General features: G+C 37.7%; 1 protein-coding gene across 1 annotated transcript in view; it reads right to left on the bottom strand.

Moving 5' to 3' along the window:
- Window positions 1-1,319: 1,319 nt before the first annotated feature.
- Window positions 1,320-14,362, bottom strand: part of LOC126190881 (uncharacterized) — an 84,858-nt gene continuing 71,815 nt past the window's right edge. The window contains exon 8 of the mRNA XM_049931486.1: window positions 1,320-1,657. Within this exon, the coding sequence (XP_049787443.1) occupies window positions 1,541-1,657 (117 nt within the window). The 3' untranslated portion in view covers window positions 1,320-1,540. The remainder of the gene's footprint in view (window positions 1,658-14,362) is intronic.

Below are 14,362 nucleotides of genomic sequence, written 5' to 3'. Positions count from 1 at the left end.
AAACACAAAAGGCGTGTGCCCTGTACTATTTTGTGGTGGTGTGTTGAATACAAAAATTGCATGTGGTACCCACTGACCCATGCACTTTGCTCTCCTGTCACAAAGTATCTCAAATACTAACAGTTTTAGAATTAAAATTTAAAATTGTTACAGTTTGCTAGAATATGTACCAATTTCTTTCACTGCTCCATGGTGAGTCAGCGACAATGTGTTGACTTGTGGCTGCTGTTCAGTGGGGTTGGATCCTCGCCTTGGACTTACAGATGAGCACACCACCTTGTGCCTGTCTCCTCTCTGATGCTCACCTGGGATGGCGCCTCTTGTGACCATTACCAGACCCTCACTGTCAGACTGATGGACCCTTGGTTGGTCAGGTACCATTGTGATTTGTGTTCTGGTTCATGCTGCTATTGCCATTTGTTGACCTGAACCCTGCTAGGACTCCATTTTGGACTGTGCTGTCATGTGGCAAATTTCTACTTTGCTGAAAGTTATGATTCACCACAATATCCTGCTATTTGCCACAGTTGCTGCAGCAATCTGACTTAGTACAGATTCTGCTTAACTTTTGTTTACCCACACATCTGGCAACAGTTAAGTTTTCTCTGTAATGTTCCAAATGGGTGTTGCTTGGGATTGGGCCACAGCATTTCAGAAGAAGAGCAATAGTCAGCTGGTCTAAGTGATAGTATGTCTTGACCTGACCTATGTTGTTAAAATTCCCTGTTTACAAAAGGTAAGGCTTGGAATAACTACTGAAATTACAAACACTGTGAGTGTTTTACAACTTCTGACTTTAGTCAGAAAACAGTATCAACTACTGATATACTTGTTCTAAAGGAAAAGACCAAATCACTACACAGAGATGGTGACTAACTAGCACCGTTCCAGCTAATTAAAATGAAACTGTCAGTACTAACTGAGCCTATACCCACAGAAAGTTACATGGGAGGTCCCCTAGCTAAACAATTAAGATCCCATCAACTGCACTAAAACTACTGTTGATAATTCTCCTTATCCCTGCCTGGCTAGTCTCTTTGGCTACCCCAGCTGATACTATTACCAACTTCTTACTCTGACTACAATAGACCTCATCGAGCATCCTGCTTCCGTCATTTATTCAGTTTTCCCCTTCGCTCCCATGAGTCCCTTACTTACGAGGAGCATTAGCTGTGAGGATAGGAATCTTACAATAGTGGGACATCATTGGTATCACCAACGATAATTGTGCCTCCATTTCTTTGGTATCTATTTCAATGTGTTATTTACAAATAGCCATTATGATTATTTCCAATATATATGAATGAGTCAACAATTGGTGAGTTCATGGAATTTTATTGATATAGTGATTTCATAATACAATATATATAATATACAAAATTTGTTACAGACGTTTGGGCTGAACATAACTCTTGACATCTGCTAAAGCTTATAACAACTGGAATATCATTCTACAAAGATGTACTCTGAAGACATTTCCAGGTCTTCATTATCCTCTCACATGTATACCACAATGGTGCTATCCTCTTTCCAAGAGCATCTACTGAGGTATAATGGCATCATGCATGGCATAACGCCAAGTCCATGCTCTGGCCACATTTTCAAAGGCTTCTCTATTATTCATATACAATTCACCTACTGATGGTTCCATACACACCTAGAAAAATCAAACAAAACACAGAATAGGTTATTTCTTCTCTATGCATCTTCAGCAATTGCCGTCCATCCTGCAATGATTATGTAGTCTCATACTGTTGTATTCAAAGCAGCAGAAGGCTAATTGAGACCAATGCCTGATCTCAATCTGAATAAAATAATAATAAACACTTTAAAACAACTTCTATGGGGAAAAATACTAAAAGCAATAGACAGAATACATATTCTCTTTTTCTTTAATTTTTCTTAACTGCACCTTCAGAGCTTTTCATCTCTGTTTCCATGGAATGAAGATGTCCAGGACTAAAAAAAAAGAAGTTAGAATATTAGTCACAATGCCCCCCCCCCCCATGCATATCTCAATTACAGATGATATATTGGAGGGGGGGGGGGGGGGGAAGGGCACTTGGTATCCCCCTATATGGCCCCAAAGTCCTCTAATTTTAGCGTCATGGTCATTACTTGAGGAAGTAGCATGTTTCTTGAAATTTTGGAACGTAGCCATTTAGTATTTTGTGGGCAATACTCTCTGCACTGGACGTCATCTTTCTTGTAATGTATCCCGCAGCAGTTTGTTGATAATTTCCAACTCTCCTACTCACTAACCAAATCCATGACAAACCAAGGAGCTCTTCTGTGAATCTTTTCTAGCTCATGCATTGATATAACATGGTAATGGTCCCAGACACAAACAATATGGAGAAAGTCGTTAAACAAGGGTTTTGTAAGCAATCTGTTTAATGCATGAATTACACTTTCTTAGGATTCTACTAATAAATCTCAATTTAGCAACTGCCTTGCCCCACAGTTAGACTTACATAGTTACTGCACTTTAAATCACTCTGCATAGAAACTCCCAGATGGTTTAGAATGTAACTGATTCTAGAATGGGACACATTCCATGACTAATCACTAACTACACAGACAAACAAAATTAAATCTTTTCATTTAAATTTGTGTCTTACATGACGTGCTTTTGTGTTTAGAGGTGTGTGTGTGTGTGTGTGTGTGTGTGTGTGTGTGTGTGTGTGTGTGTCACTGTAACTCCCACATAATGGTTGAATGTAGAAATTGTATTGTTATTTTCCTCAATGAAGCTGTTTCGAAAAGCAGGATTTAATAGTTCTGCTTCCATATTATCATCGTTCGTTTCGGTGTTGTCAAGTTTCACAAGCATTAGGACAGATGATTTGGTTCCATTTTGAACAATGACAGCTAGACCGATTGGTAGGGTCCAACTTCACATCTATTTTTGTTGAAATCCACCTTTTACTTAATGATTAGATTCACTTACTTAAAATCTTTTAATGATACATGAGTGAAGACAAACAAAGCCTTAGTTCTTTGAAACTAACTGGTGAAAAAAAGTGTTGATTGAGAAATTTTTGACTGCAATATTTGCTTTTGCAAAGCTTCAACAACTTTTTCTTCTGAAATGACACTGTCTTCTTCGATTTGCTGTATTTAAGCAAAAACGATTTTCTGTTGAAAAGCAGCAGCATTTTCCCACCAGTGAATTGAATGCATTCACAGCCATGGGCCCACGTCTGACAATGCTACAGATAGAACTGACAAGGCATTTAGTGTAGAAGTAGAATCATATGTACGATAACTGTATTTTAACGTTCGGGTAAGACATACGTCTTTAAATATGTCTGCTTGTGTCTGTATATGTGTGGATGGATATGTGTGTGTGTGTGTGCGAGTGTATACCCGTCCTTTTTTCCCCCTAAGGTAAGTCTTTCCGCTCCCGCGACTGGAATGACTCCTTACCCTCTCCCTTAAAACCCACATCCTTTCGTCTTTCCCTCTCCTTCCCTCTTTCCTGATGAGGCAACAGTTTGTTGCGAAAGCTTGAATTTTGTGTGTATGTTTGTGTTCGTTTGTGTGTCTGTCGACCTGCCAGCACTTTCATTTGGTAAGTCACATCATCTTTGTTTTTAGGTATGTCTGCTTGTGTCTGTGTATATGCGGATGGATATGTATGTGTGTTCATGAGTGTATACCTGTCCTTTTTTCCCCCTAAGGTAAGTCTTTCCGCTCCCGGGATTGGAATGACTCCTTACCCTCTCCCTTAAAACCCACATCCTTTCGTCTTTCCCTCTCCTTCCCTCTTTCCTGATGAGGCAACAGTTTGTTGTGAAAGCTTGAATTTTGTGTGTATGTTTGTGTTCGTTTGTGTGTGTGTCGACCTGCCAGCACCTTCATTATATATATATAGTGAGGCTACAGTGAAGATCTCTAGCTCTTTAAAAAAGTGTCTGGAGGATGATCTTGGATGAGCTCCAGCAATTATAAAATTACTAGGTGGAACTGCTGTTCAGTACTTACCTTCAGGAAGTGATACACGAGTACTGCTAATAGGCACATTTAAAAATGTATGACACTATCCCAACTTTCAGAACTACAGATCCTTCCCGAAGAAGGAATTATTGGTTCCAAAAGCTAGGATAGGGCCGTGTATTTTTTATATGTGCCTATTGGCAGTACCCATATTTCTTCTCCTGAAGTTAAGTACTGGACAGCAGTTCTGTCTGATAATTTCATAGTATTATCATGCAGAAAGAAAAACTACTTTCAATTCTTCAACTTTATGTTGCTCTAATTTCGACTTTTTCACACCTAGTTTTCTTCCACCCTCAGTCCAACTTTTCACACTTCTGGTTCATTCAATGTGCTTCAACTTCTTAAATTTCTGCCTTTTCCATTTATCGCACAATTTTCATATGCTACCCTCTTCTGTAACCTGAATTCTTCTCTTCCCCACAACCACCCTCTTGTCCACAGCAAGTTGAACTGTTGTGCTGAACCTTCCAGCTGTGTACATGACGTGACGCCAGTGTGTCACTACGCCTTCAAGTCTGTGTGGAATACAATACGAAAAGTGCAAACCACTTTAGCAGATCAGAAGAAGAGGTCACCAAGTGAGGTGGCACAGTAGTTAGCACACTGAACCGACATTCAGGACGACAACGGTTCATACCCACGCCCGGCCATCCTGATTTAGGTTTTCCGTGATTCCCCTAAATCACTTGAGGCAAATGCCAGGGTGGTTCCTTTGAAAGGGCATGGCCGGCTTCCTTCCCTGATCTGATGGGACAGATGACCTCACTGTTTGGTCCCCTCCCCCGTATCAACAAACCAACCGAGAAGAGGCCAGTACCTCACAGTTATGGAAAGTAAAATGTTACCAAAAAGTAACTATAGAAATATTGAGTGGTAAGAACTTGGCAAATGCAGAGCAAATTTACAAAAAGCTCTGAACCATTTTCAAAAAATATTAATTTCCTGTTCAAAGAAAACATCGTTGAACTGCTAACAGGAGTTGGTGTCAATGATCCTGATATTCCTACAAAAGTAGAGCAAGAAATTTCATGTCATCTGTAGTTGGGCAGAGAAGATGGGGATGATGTATATTATGGAGTGATTAACCATGAACCAGGAATGCAATATTCATGAATGAAACTCTATGCCTTTTTGTCTAAGTCCAAATTTCCTGCCTTAATGAGTACTCTGCTGTTTGGATTGTCTCTTCAATGTGCACTGGTTTGTGCGTTATTTGAAAGATGACAGTTCCAATTTTTTTTCCCCTAAGATTATTAACTTAATTTTTGTGCTTTCAATTCTTGCATAGAACGTGATTTGTAATAATGATAAATAATACAGTTTTTCATGCATTGTTTCACCTTCTCACACCCATAGCTCCACAAATTGCCTTTTGGGGATATTATTCCGAATAGGACATACAGCTCACTTTGAGGACTGAAAACAAACTCAACACATCATTCCTTCCAGTCCTGGGAGGGTAAATAAAATGGGTGGACCCAGATATGGGCTGCAAGGAAAGTACTGAAGTTTTGCTCACAGCCCTTCCCAAGCTGTACTTTGGCTGCTCTGTGAGAAGATGTATCGACATGGTGGAACGATATCCCACATAGACCAAACACAAGGAATTACTCTTTATTCAGAAGCTTCTTAAACTACACAACACTACAGAATGCTCATCTTTGGTTACTTTCATACCTTCTTCAAATACGACTGTAATGATGAGTCAATTTTAAGAAAAGTAATTGTGCAGCATTTCTGCCCACACTTTCCTTTCCCTATTTACTTTTCTTGGGTAAGCACCATCATGGAAGATACAGGCACATGAGTGCAATTTTTTTCTCCAAGTAAATTTCATTCAGGTGCATTTTATTGCCAGTTATGAGACTGACCTGGGAGGCAGGAAAGCTTTTGTTGGTGTAATGTGAAATAAAGTGATCACATACCTTATCAGAATAGGGGCTAGACTGCAGACATATACAAATAATCTACAAAAACCCACCAACAGTAAGAAAAGTGGAATGTCTAGAAATACAAGTTCGAAATAAGAAGAGTGTAACAAAGAGTTGCAGCTTATCACCTCTGTTGTTCAACTTGTATATTGAAGAAGCAACAAATAAAGATGAAAAAAATTCAAACAAAAAATAAAAGTGCAGCAACAGGGAACAGACAGGTACCAAAACACAGACAATGTAGCCCTTCTCGCCAGAGGAAAGGGAGACTTGGAGGACATGTTCCAAGAAATGGACAGCAGACTTACAATGAGATCTAAGGATAAATAAAGGGCACACATAGGTAATGAAGAGTAGTAGGAAGGAGAATAAAAAATTACTTAAAATCAAAATTGGGAACAACACAGTAGCTGAAGATGAAAAATAATTATTGTATCCAGGAAGCAAGAATATGCAACACATATGAAGCGAGCAATATATCAGGAGTAGATTGGCCCAGGCAAAGAACACTTTCTTCAATCAAAGAGCTACATAAGTAAAATGTGAACCATCAGAAATCCCATGAAGAAGACACTGAAAGGATTTGAAATATAATGCTACCAAAGAATGTTAAAAATTAAGGGGACAAATAACATACTAAACAAAGAAGTACACAAAATAATACAAGAGAAAAGGATCTATGGAGATCCTTACCTGAAAAGGAGAGAGGTAAGTGGGACATGGGCTACGGCATCCAGGAACTGTTAACCTGACAATGGAAGAAGGAGCAGAGAGGGAAAATAGGATGAGGCAAAAACTGAAATGTGCAAAATAAATTACAAGATGAAAACATTAGCACAAGACAGGGAAAGATAGAAGACAGGATCAAATTAACTTAACAGCTGACAATTAAAAATAATCTTACATTACCTTCCAACAATCTGAAATGAAAAGTTTTGTGTGAGGTCTTATAGGTGGCTACCAATGGCATCCCAAGATTAGATTCAAAGCTCGATATATGCACCACACTTCATCTTAAATTGTTATCTGACTATGAAATATGATATAATTTGTTGCTACACACTCACATAGTCTTTCATCTTTAAGGTAAGTTCTTCTGTGCCTGATTGCGCGGAATGCTGACCATGGAAGGAAAAGATTCTCAAACTGACAAACACAACTTTGGAGCCACTGCATCACACTCAAACTCACAGTCAAATTGTAAAAACTCATCAATGGAAATTCTGCTGTTTCAACTTCAGAGAGCACACATTGAATAAATAATACATGTAAGATGATAATGGAGACCATTCCGCCAATTATAACTGTTCCACATCATTAAAATTTGTATAGAACGCTTTCTGCTTGAGAAAGAGAGAGAATTTCTGAGTAAATTCTAGAACCACTCAGCCTTCTACCACCTCGAACACACGATATTCTGGATATGAGTGTGGGATGGTAGAATCCTACCTACTGCGCATCACATGTTTGTGTGTGCAGGTTTAAAATCAGTCACGGGAAGAAAGTAGGGGCGGTAGTCGGACGGCACTGACAAGTACCTGTCGGGCAATCCATAGATGTTTTAGTGAGTGTGTAAGGAAGAACCATGGAGTTTATATGCAGCTCTGTGCTTATTGTTTCACAGACTATTGTTATTAAAACAAGAACAGTTGAAAAAGTACTCCTGTAGATTCTTGACGCAACCTTGTTAGAGGCAAGACTCATTTTATGATTCATGTTAATAAACATCATGGTATCCAAGCCAACTTTCTTTTAACTGTAACTCTATTTGTTTCTAATGTCCGAGTGTACGAAAGACTTGCAGGAAGTTACATATTCATGTGGAAAGTGAGATTTTTATTGTGTATGGAGGACAAATACATCGTTAGTTGCGGAAAAGTAAAGTTTGTATGTCTACTTATTCCATAAGTAGAAAGAATCTAAAAGTTCCTGTACCTAACATTATTCGACGGAGAAGAAGTCAAGAGGGTTTCCAGCAGCCGGCTATTCAGTAAAGAATAGTGGCTGCAAATTCCAAGTAAGTCATCTCGTAAAGGAGTGGAAGGTAGTCTGGGGGAATAAGCCGATGTAACCCAGATCCACACTCACACTTTAAGGTGTCAGAATGTTAGAGCCCCCCTGACACACACCTATACAGCTACATCCTGCTGGCTGAATACACAATACCAGGACAATGTAGCAGGTAGACGTATGTATGTATATGTGTGTGAGTGTGTGTGTGTGTGTGTGTGTGTGTGTGTGTGTGTGTGTGGGCACGCGGGCGCACTCTAGCTTGAAAAAAGATTCATCCAAAAACTAGCAATTTTTCATCTTGTTTATGTGCCTGCTAACAACTCAATGCCACTATTATTCAGTGAGTTGATACCATTACTCCTAAATTATTTATGTCCTTCATCATCATCATCATCATCATCATCTTGTACAGTTCCCAGCCACCAGCTGTGTCTGTCCCCCCCCCCCCCCCCCAAAAAAATCTCGTGTGTTTTTCTGGTTATTTTTCTTCTCCACCATTTGTTTCACATGTCTGTACCGTGTAAGCCTTGATTCCCTTTACTACCCTGTAACGGCTTCTCCTTCACTAATTCCCTGATCCCCCTCTTTCCTTAATCTGTCCACCTTTATCACTCCAGTACTATTTCTCAAGAATGGCATCTCATTACCTTCTATTTTGGTTCCCTTTCTTCCTTCCGTTATCCAGGTCTCTGACAGATATGTCAGGACTGGATGACCTTAATGTTTCTAAAGCAATTATATTCATACTTCATATAAATTATTTCTGATTACCAGGGACATCGCTGTTGTTTACTTATTCGAATGTAATTGTTTTGCCTGGTTAATTATGCTTTTTAACACTTCTGTATTTCTGCCATCAAACATGATGTTAGTTTTTAGATGATGAATATGCCATGATTAACTAAATTCTCTTTCAGACTAGACTCAAACAAAGATTCCCTGCTTTTCACAATCAGTCACCTAAACTTAGTCTGTCTGAGCATATCACCATATCTAAGCCTGTTTATTGATCAAGATGTCAATCCATTATTTGAGTCAGGCCTAGAGGAATGCTGGGATAGGTTATCTGTTAAGGTGTCTGCCTGTAAAAAGAAGGAAATCGTGGTTCAAGTCCTAGTCCATCAAAAATTATTATTAGTCGTGACATGTGCATAATATTATGGGTTCAGCATTTCTGGCTGGTATTTGCAGAAATCATTTTAGGTAATTGCATCTTCACTAAGATGAACATCAACAATAGCAAAAAGATTATAATGGAATGTAATCAAATTAAATCAGGAGATATTGACAGAATTAGATTAGGAAATGAGACGCTTAAAGTAATAGATGAATTTTCTATTTGGGGAGCAAAATAGCTGATGACTGTCAAAGTAGAGAGGATATAAAATGTAGACTGGTGATGGGAAGGACAGTGATTCTGAAGAAGAGAAATTTGTGAACATCGAGTATAGTACATGTCAGGAAGCCTTTTTTTAAAGTATGTGTATGGAATGTAGCCATGTATGGAAGTGAAACATGGACAATAAACAGTGTAGACAAGAAAATAATAGGAGCTTTCAAAATATGGTGCTATAGAAGAATGCTGAAGAATAGAAGGGTAGATCACTTAACTAATGAGGAGGTATTGAACAGAATTGGGGAGAAGAGGAATTTGTGGCACAACTTGACTAGAAGAAGGGATTGGTTGGTAGGACATGTTCTGAGACATCAAGGGATCACCAATTTGGTACTGGAGGGCAGCGTGGAGGGTAAAAATCATAGAGGGAGACCAAGAGATGAATACACTAAGCAGATTCAGAAGGATGTAGGCTGCAGTAGGTACTGGGAGATGAAGAAGCTTGCACAGGATAAAGTAGCATGGAGAGCCGCATCAAACCAGTCTTGGGACTGAAGACCACAACAACAACAATAACAACAGACAAGATATCTGCATGGTGCAAAAGTGGCTATTGACTCTAAATAATGACAAGTGTGATGTCATGTACATGAGCACTAAAAGGGATCCACTAAATTACAGTTACACAATAACTCCCACAAATCTGAAGACTGTAAACTCAACTAAATACTTAGGGATGACAATTACAAATAATTTAAATTGGAACGATCACATAGATAATGTTGTGGGGAAAGCAAACCAAAGAGTGTGATTATTGCAGAACACTTAGAAAATGTAAAAGGTCTACTAAAGAGACCGCTTATACCATGTTTGTCTGCCCTCTTCTGGATTACTGCTGTGCAGTGTGGGATCTGCATCAGATAGGACTGACAGAGGACATCATGAATTGAAGGAAAATGCCTTTGATGTAATACACGAATTGTAGTGGCAGCCATTAACACACAGGCATTTTCACTGCAGCAAGACCTTCTCATGAAATTTCAATCACCAACTTTCTCCCCTGAGTGTGAAAATATTTTGTTGGTGCCCACCTCCATGGGAAAAGATCATCAATTGAAAATAAGAGAAAACAGAGCTTTCATTGAAAGTTTTAAGTATTCATTTTTCCCATACACTTTTCAAGAGTGAAACGGTAGAGAAGTAGCTTAAAGATGGTCCGATGAACCCTCTGCCATGCACATAACTGTGAATTGCAGAGTACTCTGTCGATGTAAATGTATTAGACAAAATGCTGACACATACAAAAATGGTACAGAAACATGCCTCAGGCCACACCCTAATGCCCAGTAAAACAGTATCATCTGGGGTATAGTTTGAAGCATTTACAAACAATAGTCAATCTTACTAAAAGTGAGAAGTAAAGAGAAGTGAGAATATGGTGTGGGTACTTCAAATGTCAAAAATTTGATCACAGGTGCTATAGCAGTCATTTCCTGGATTTCTTGTAATGTTGCCTCATATCAAAAGTTACTTTCCACATACAAGTAGTGTTTATTAAACTGACAGTGAGGCCACCCTCTTCAAATTTTATCTGCTGTGAATGGCAGATTAAAAATGTCAAATGTTAAAATTCACAAAATAGCTCTTAGCTCCTACAGTTTGAGGTTTCTTTAAAAAATATTTAAACAACAGTTTCATAAAAACCCAACAGTAAAAACTCAGTTTCAGATATTTTTTAAAAAAAGTGAAAAATTTACATATCAAACTCCCTGCTTCAGGAATTTTTACTTTATTGTTATTTTGTGTGTTCCATTTCACGATAATTTTTCTTGAAGCTCTACCTTGACAGTGCAATCAAGAAAGAAATTTACAAAACTTCAAGAAGAAGAAAGTGAACTGAACATCCCAAAATCAGGGAATGATGGTTCAACTGTTGCACATTGCAAAGATAAGCCAAAACCAGGTAATCTCCAGCTAGTATAAGTAAAACTGAAATTTATGCATACAGCCAAGGGTGAAGTGTAGCCAACTGAATTTTGAATTAAAAACAGACAGAATTTAATTTTCATAATAAAATCAGGCTTCCAATTCAGTGCAGCTACATCAATGAGTTGGGAAACAATTCCCTCATTAAGCATCAAAGTTTATTCACTCTTCCTGGCAGGAGTGGATGAGGTTTTCCTTGCACAAGCCAACACTGCAGCTCTTCTGTTATTTGTGAAGGATGATCTGCTTTTATGAAAAGCAGGTATATATGAAATTCCTTGTGAATGTAGTAAAAGGACAAACAGTGGTAATAGGACAAACAGTATGCACCCTAAAAGAACACTGCATTGAACATGAGCGACACAACTGCCTTCTACAGCCAAATAAATCTATGGACAAATATTTTATTTCAACTTGCCATTCCATGGATTATGGGAAAGTTAAGATACTGGCCACAGCTTCATCCTATGGGATTCAGTTGTCAAGAAAGAAGTGGAAATACAAACAGCAGACAACTTGCTCAACAAATCATGGAAAACACTCATTTCAAGTCTGTGCTTTCAAAGGAAATATTGTTCTAAGTCTTCATTGCTTGGAAACAGTATTATCTCTGATGCACATGTAATTACTCCACAGTATTGCGTACAGTGATTTAAAAACCTTGCAAGTGACATACCTTGAGAATGGCTGATAGGTTGTCGGCTGAATTATCAAAACAGGAATGAAAAATGTACAGGATGCACACCCGAAAGATGCTGCAATATTCAATCAACTGGGTAGTTTTGAAGAAAAACAAATAGAATGCACATCTGATACAGAAATAAGTCATGGTGGAAATATAGTAGAAAACATGGAAATACAGTAGAAAACACTGAGAAAGTTGCTAATACCTTCAATAGAAATTTTCTAACAGTGCAGAGAAAATTCGATGTAAAGCCTCAGTGAGTTATGGGCTATGCCTTCAGCATTAAACTAACCATGCCGAAGTCAGATGAATTTAACTCATGTCTCAGTTACAATTAGTGAGAACAAGAAGACCATCACATAGATGGAATCTAAATGTTATCTAACAGATAGGAAGCAGGAGATAGCAACTACTAACAGTAATGGAATTCCCTTTGAATGCACTGGCTTGATGCTAAGACCTTTTCTGTTTTGTTTATTTGTAAATTACCTCCCATTTTGTTCCACTAAAGTGAGCAAATTCATTCTCTTTGCAGATAATACTTCTCTCCTAATGGGAGAACAGCAGAGAAAAACCAGAGAACCTCTGCTAACAGTGCACTTGATGATATTCTAAACTGGTTTAGCTGCAATTGACACCCTCTGAATGTCAAAAAAACTCATTGTGTACCATATGACAGAAAGAACAAGAGGACATAAACATAAAATGTAATGAACAACAAATACAGCATGTACTATCTGCTAAGTTCCTGGGTGTGTACATGGGTACCAAATTAAATTCATCCTGGTATATCCTAGACGAGACAGAAAGACTTCATTCCACAACTTTTGCCTTACACATAAATGCATCATTGATGCATAAGAATGCCACCAAAGCAGCTTACTTTGATTGTTTCCTTGTGTAGTTGTCTTACAGCATTATTTTGTGGGGTATTGGCACTGGCAAAAAAATTATAATCGCTCAGAATGAATTATGTATGCACATTATCAGTGGTGTTCATTCGATACACTCTTGCAGGAATCTGTTATGGAAACTACATATTTTTGCAATAATATATCTGTATACCTTGTCCCTTGTATGCTTCATTACTAAAAACCACTCTCTTTTCAAAACAATAGTGCATATCACGGGCACAAAATGAAGTCAAATAGGGTCATACATGGTAATTAGACAGACTTCACCCTTGCACTGAAAGGAGTAAATTACTCACGCATGAAAGTTTTCAATGCCATACCCAAAGACATTAAAACTCTTGCTCTCGAAACATCTAAATTCACGAGCAAATTGAAAGAATAGTTGTTGAGAAATTCATTTTACTCAATTAGTAAATAATTTAGCATAAATGAATGTGTGTGTGAAGTTTTATTGCATAACTGGACTGTTCTTTATTGCAAGCATGAATATAAATTATTTTCTGTCATAAAAGGCATCATACTGTTCTTCAGTTATTAAAGAATTACTAATATGAATGTCTCACACTGTGTATTTCTGTAAATATTAATTCTGATGTCTTTTTGTATTATGTACGTGATATATTTACATATACCATGATGTAATGTTAGTTCATAAGGGTACTATCACAAATCTACGATACTGTATCCATGACCATAAGTTCTTACACAAAATTCATGATTCCAAATATTATAAACATTGACTTGTTCCATACCATAACAACTCTAATGTTACTGCAAGCCGAGGATCTCCAAATAAAACAAACAAAAGTTATTTACTTATCTCGTACATTCAACTGTAACTATAAAAACTGAAAAAGTGTTTTGTAAACAAATCAAACTCTCTAACCTTATACCTCAGTGTTTCATGGAACTGCCAGATACAACAGTTTAAACGAAAAATCAAAGAATTTCTATTGGAATTGTGCCCTTATGAAATTGATTTATTTTTAATTGAGACCAAGAAAATAATGTGACTGTAACATTTTCATTATAATACTAGTAGGATTAGCATGTAAACATCAGTGTACAGTAACATAATGCATACTTTATTTTTAATGTTAAAAATATTGCAATAGTAATATATTGTCATATGCGATGCCACAAAAATTAATACCTATTCTGTTTATATGTATATGTTATTACCATAAATGTACTGATCTTGTAATGCATGAAATGACATCTGAGGCCTCTACAACAATAAATTCAGTTCTATTCAGATGTTCAAAATATCCCTGTCATCAACCCAATTTGTTTTCGCTGTTTATCATTGCCACTTCACATTCATAAATCCAATATTAGAATCTATACTCTTGTTTTTACAATGTCCTATGCATCCAGTTTTGAATGCACAATTTCTGTTTCATCTCATGCATATATTTCAAACACCACCCCATCCCCACTCACTCACTCTCTCTCTCTCTCTCTCTCTCTCTCTCTCTCACACACACACACACAC

Source organism: Schistocerca cancellata, chromosome 6, assembly GCF_023864275.1.
Source record: "Schistocerca cancellata isolate TAMUIC-IGC-003103 chromosome 6, iqSchCanc2.1, whole genome shotgun sequence".
Lineage (NCBI taxonomy): Eukaryota > Metazoa > Arthropoda > Insecta > Orthoptera > Acrididae > Schistocerca > Schistocerca cancellata.
Note: the sequence above shows the minus strand (reverse complement) of the source record. Positions and strands in the feature narration are given on the sequence as shown.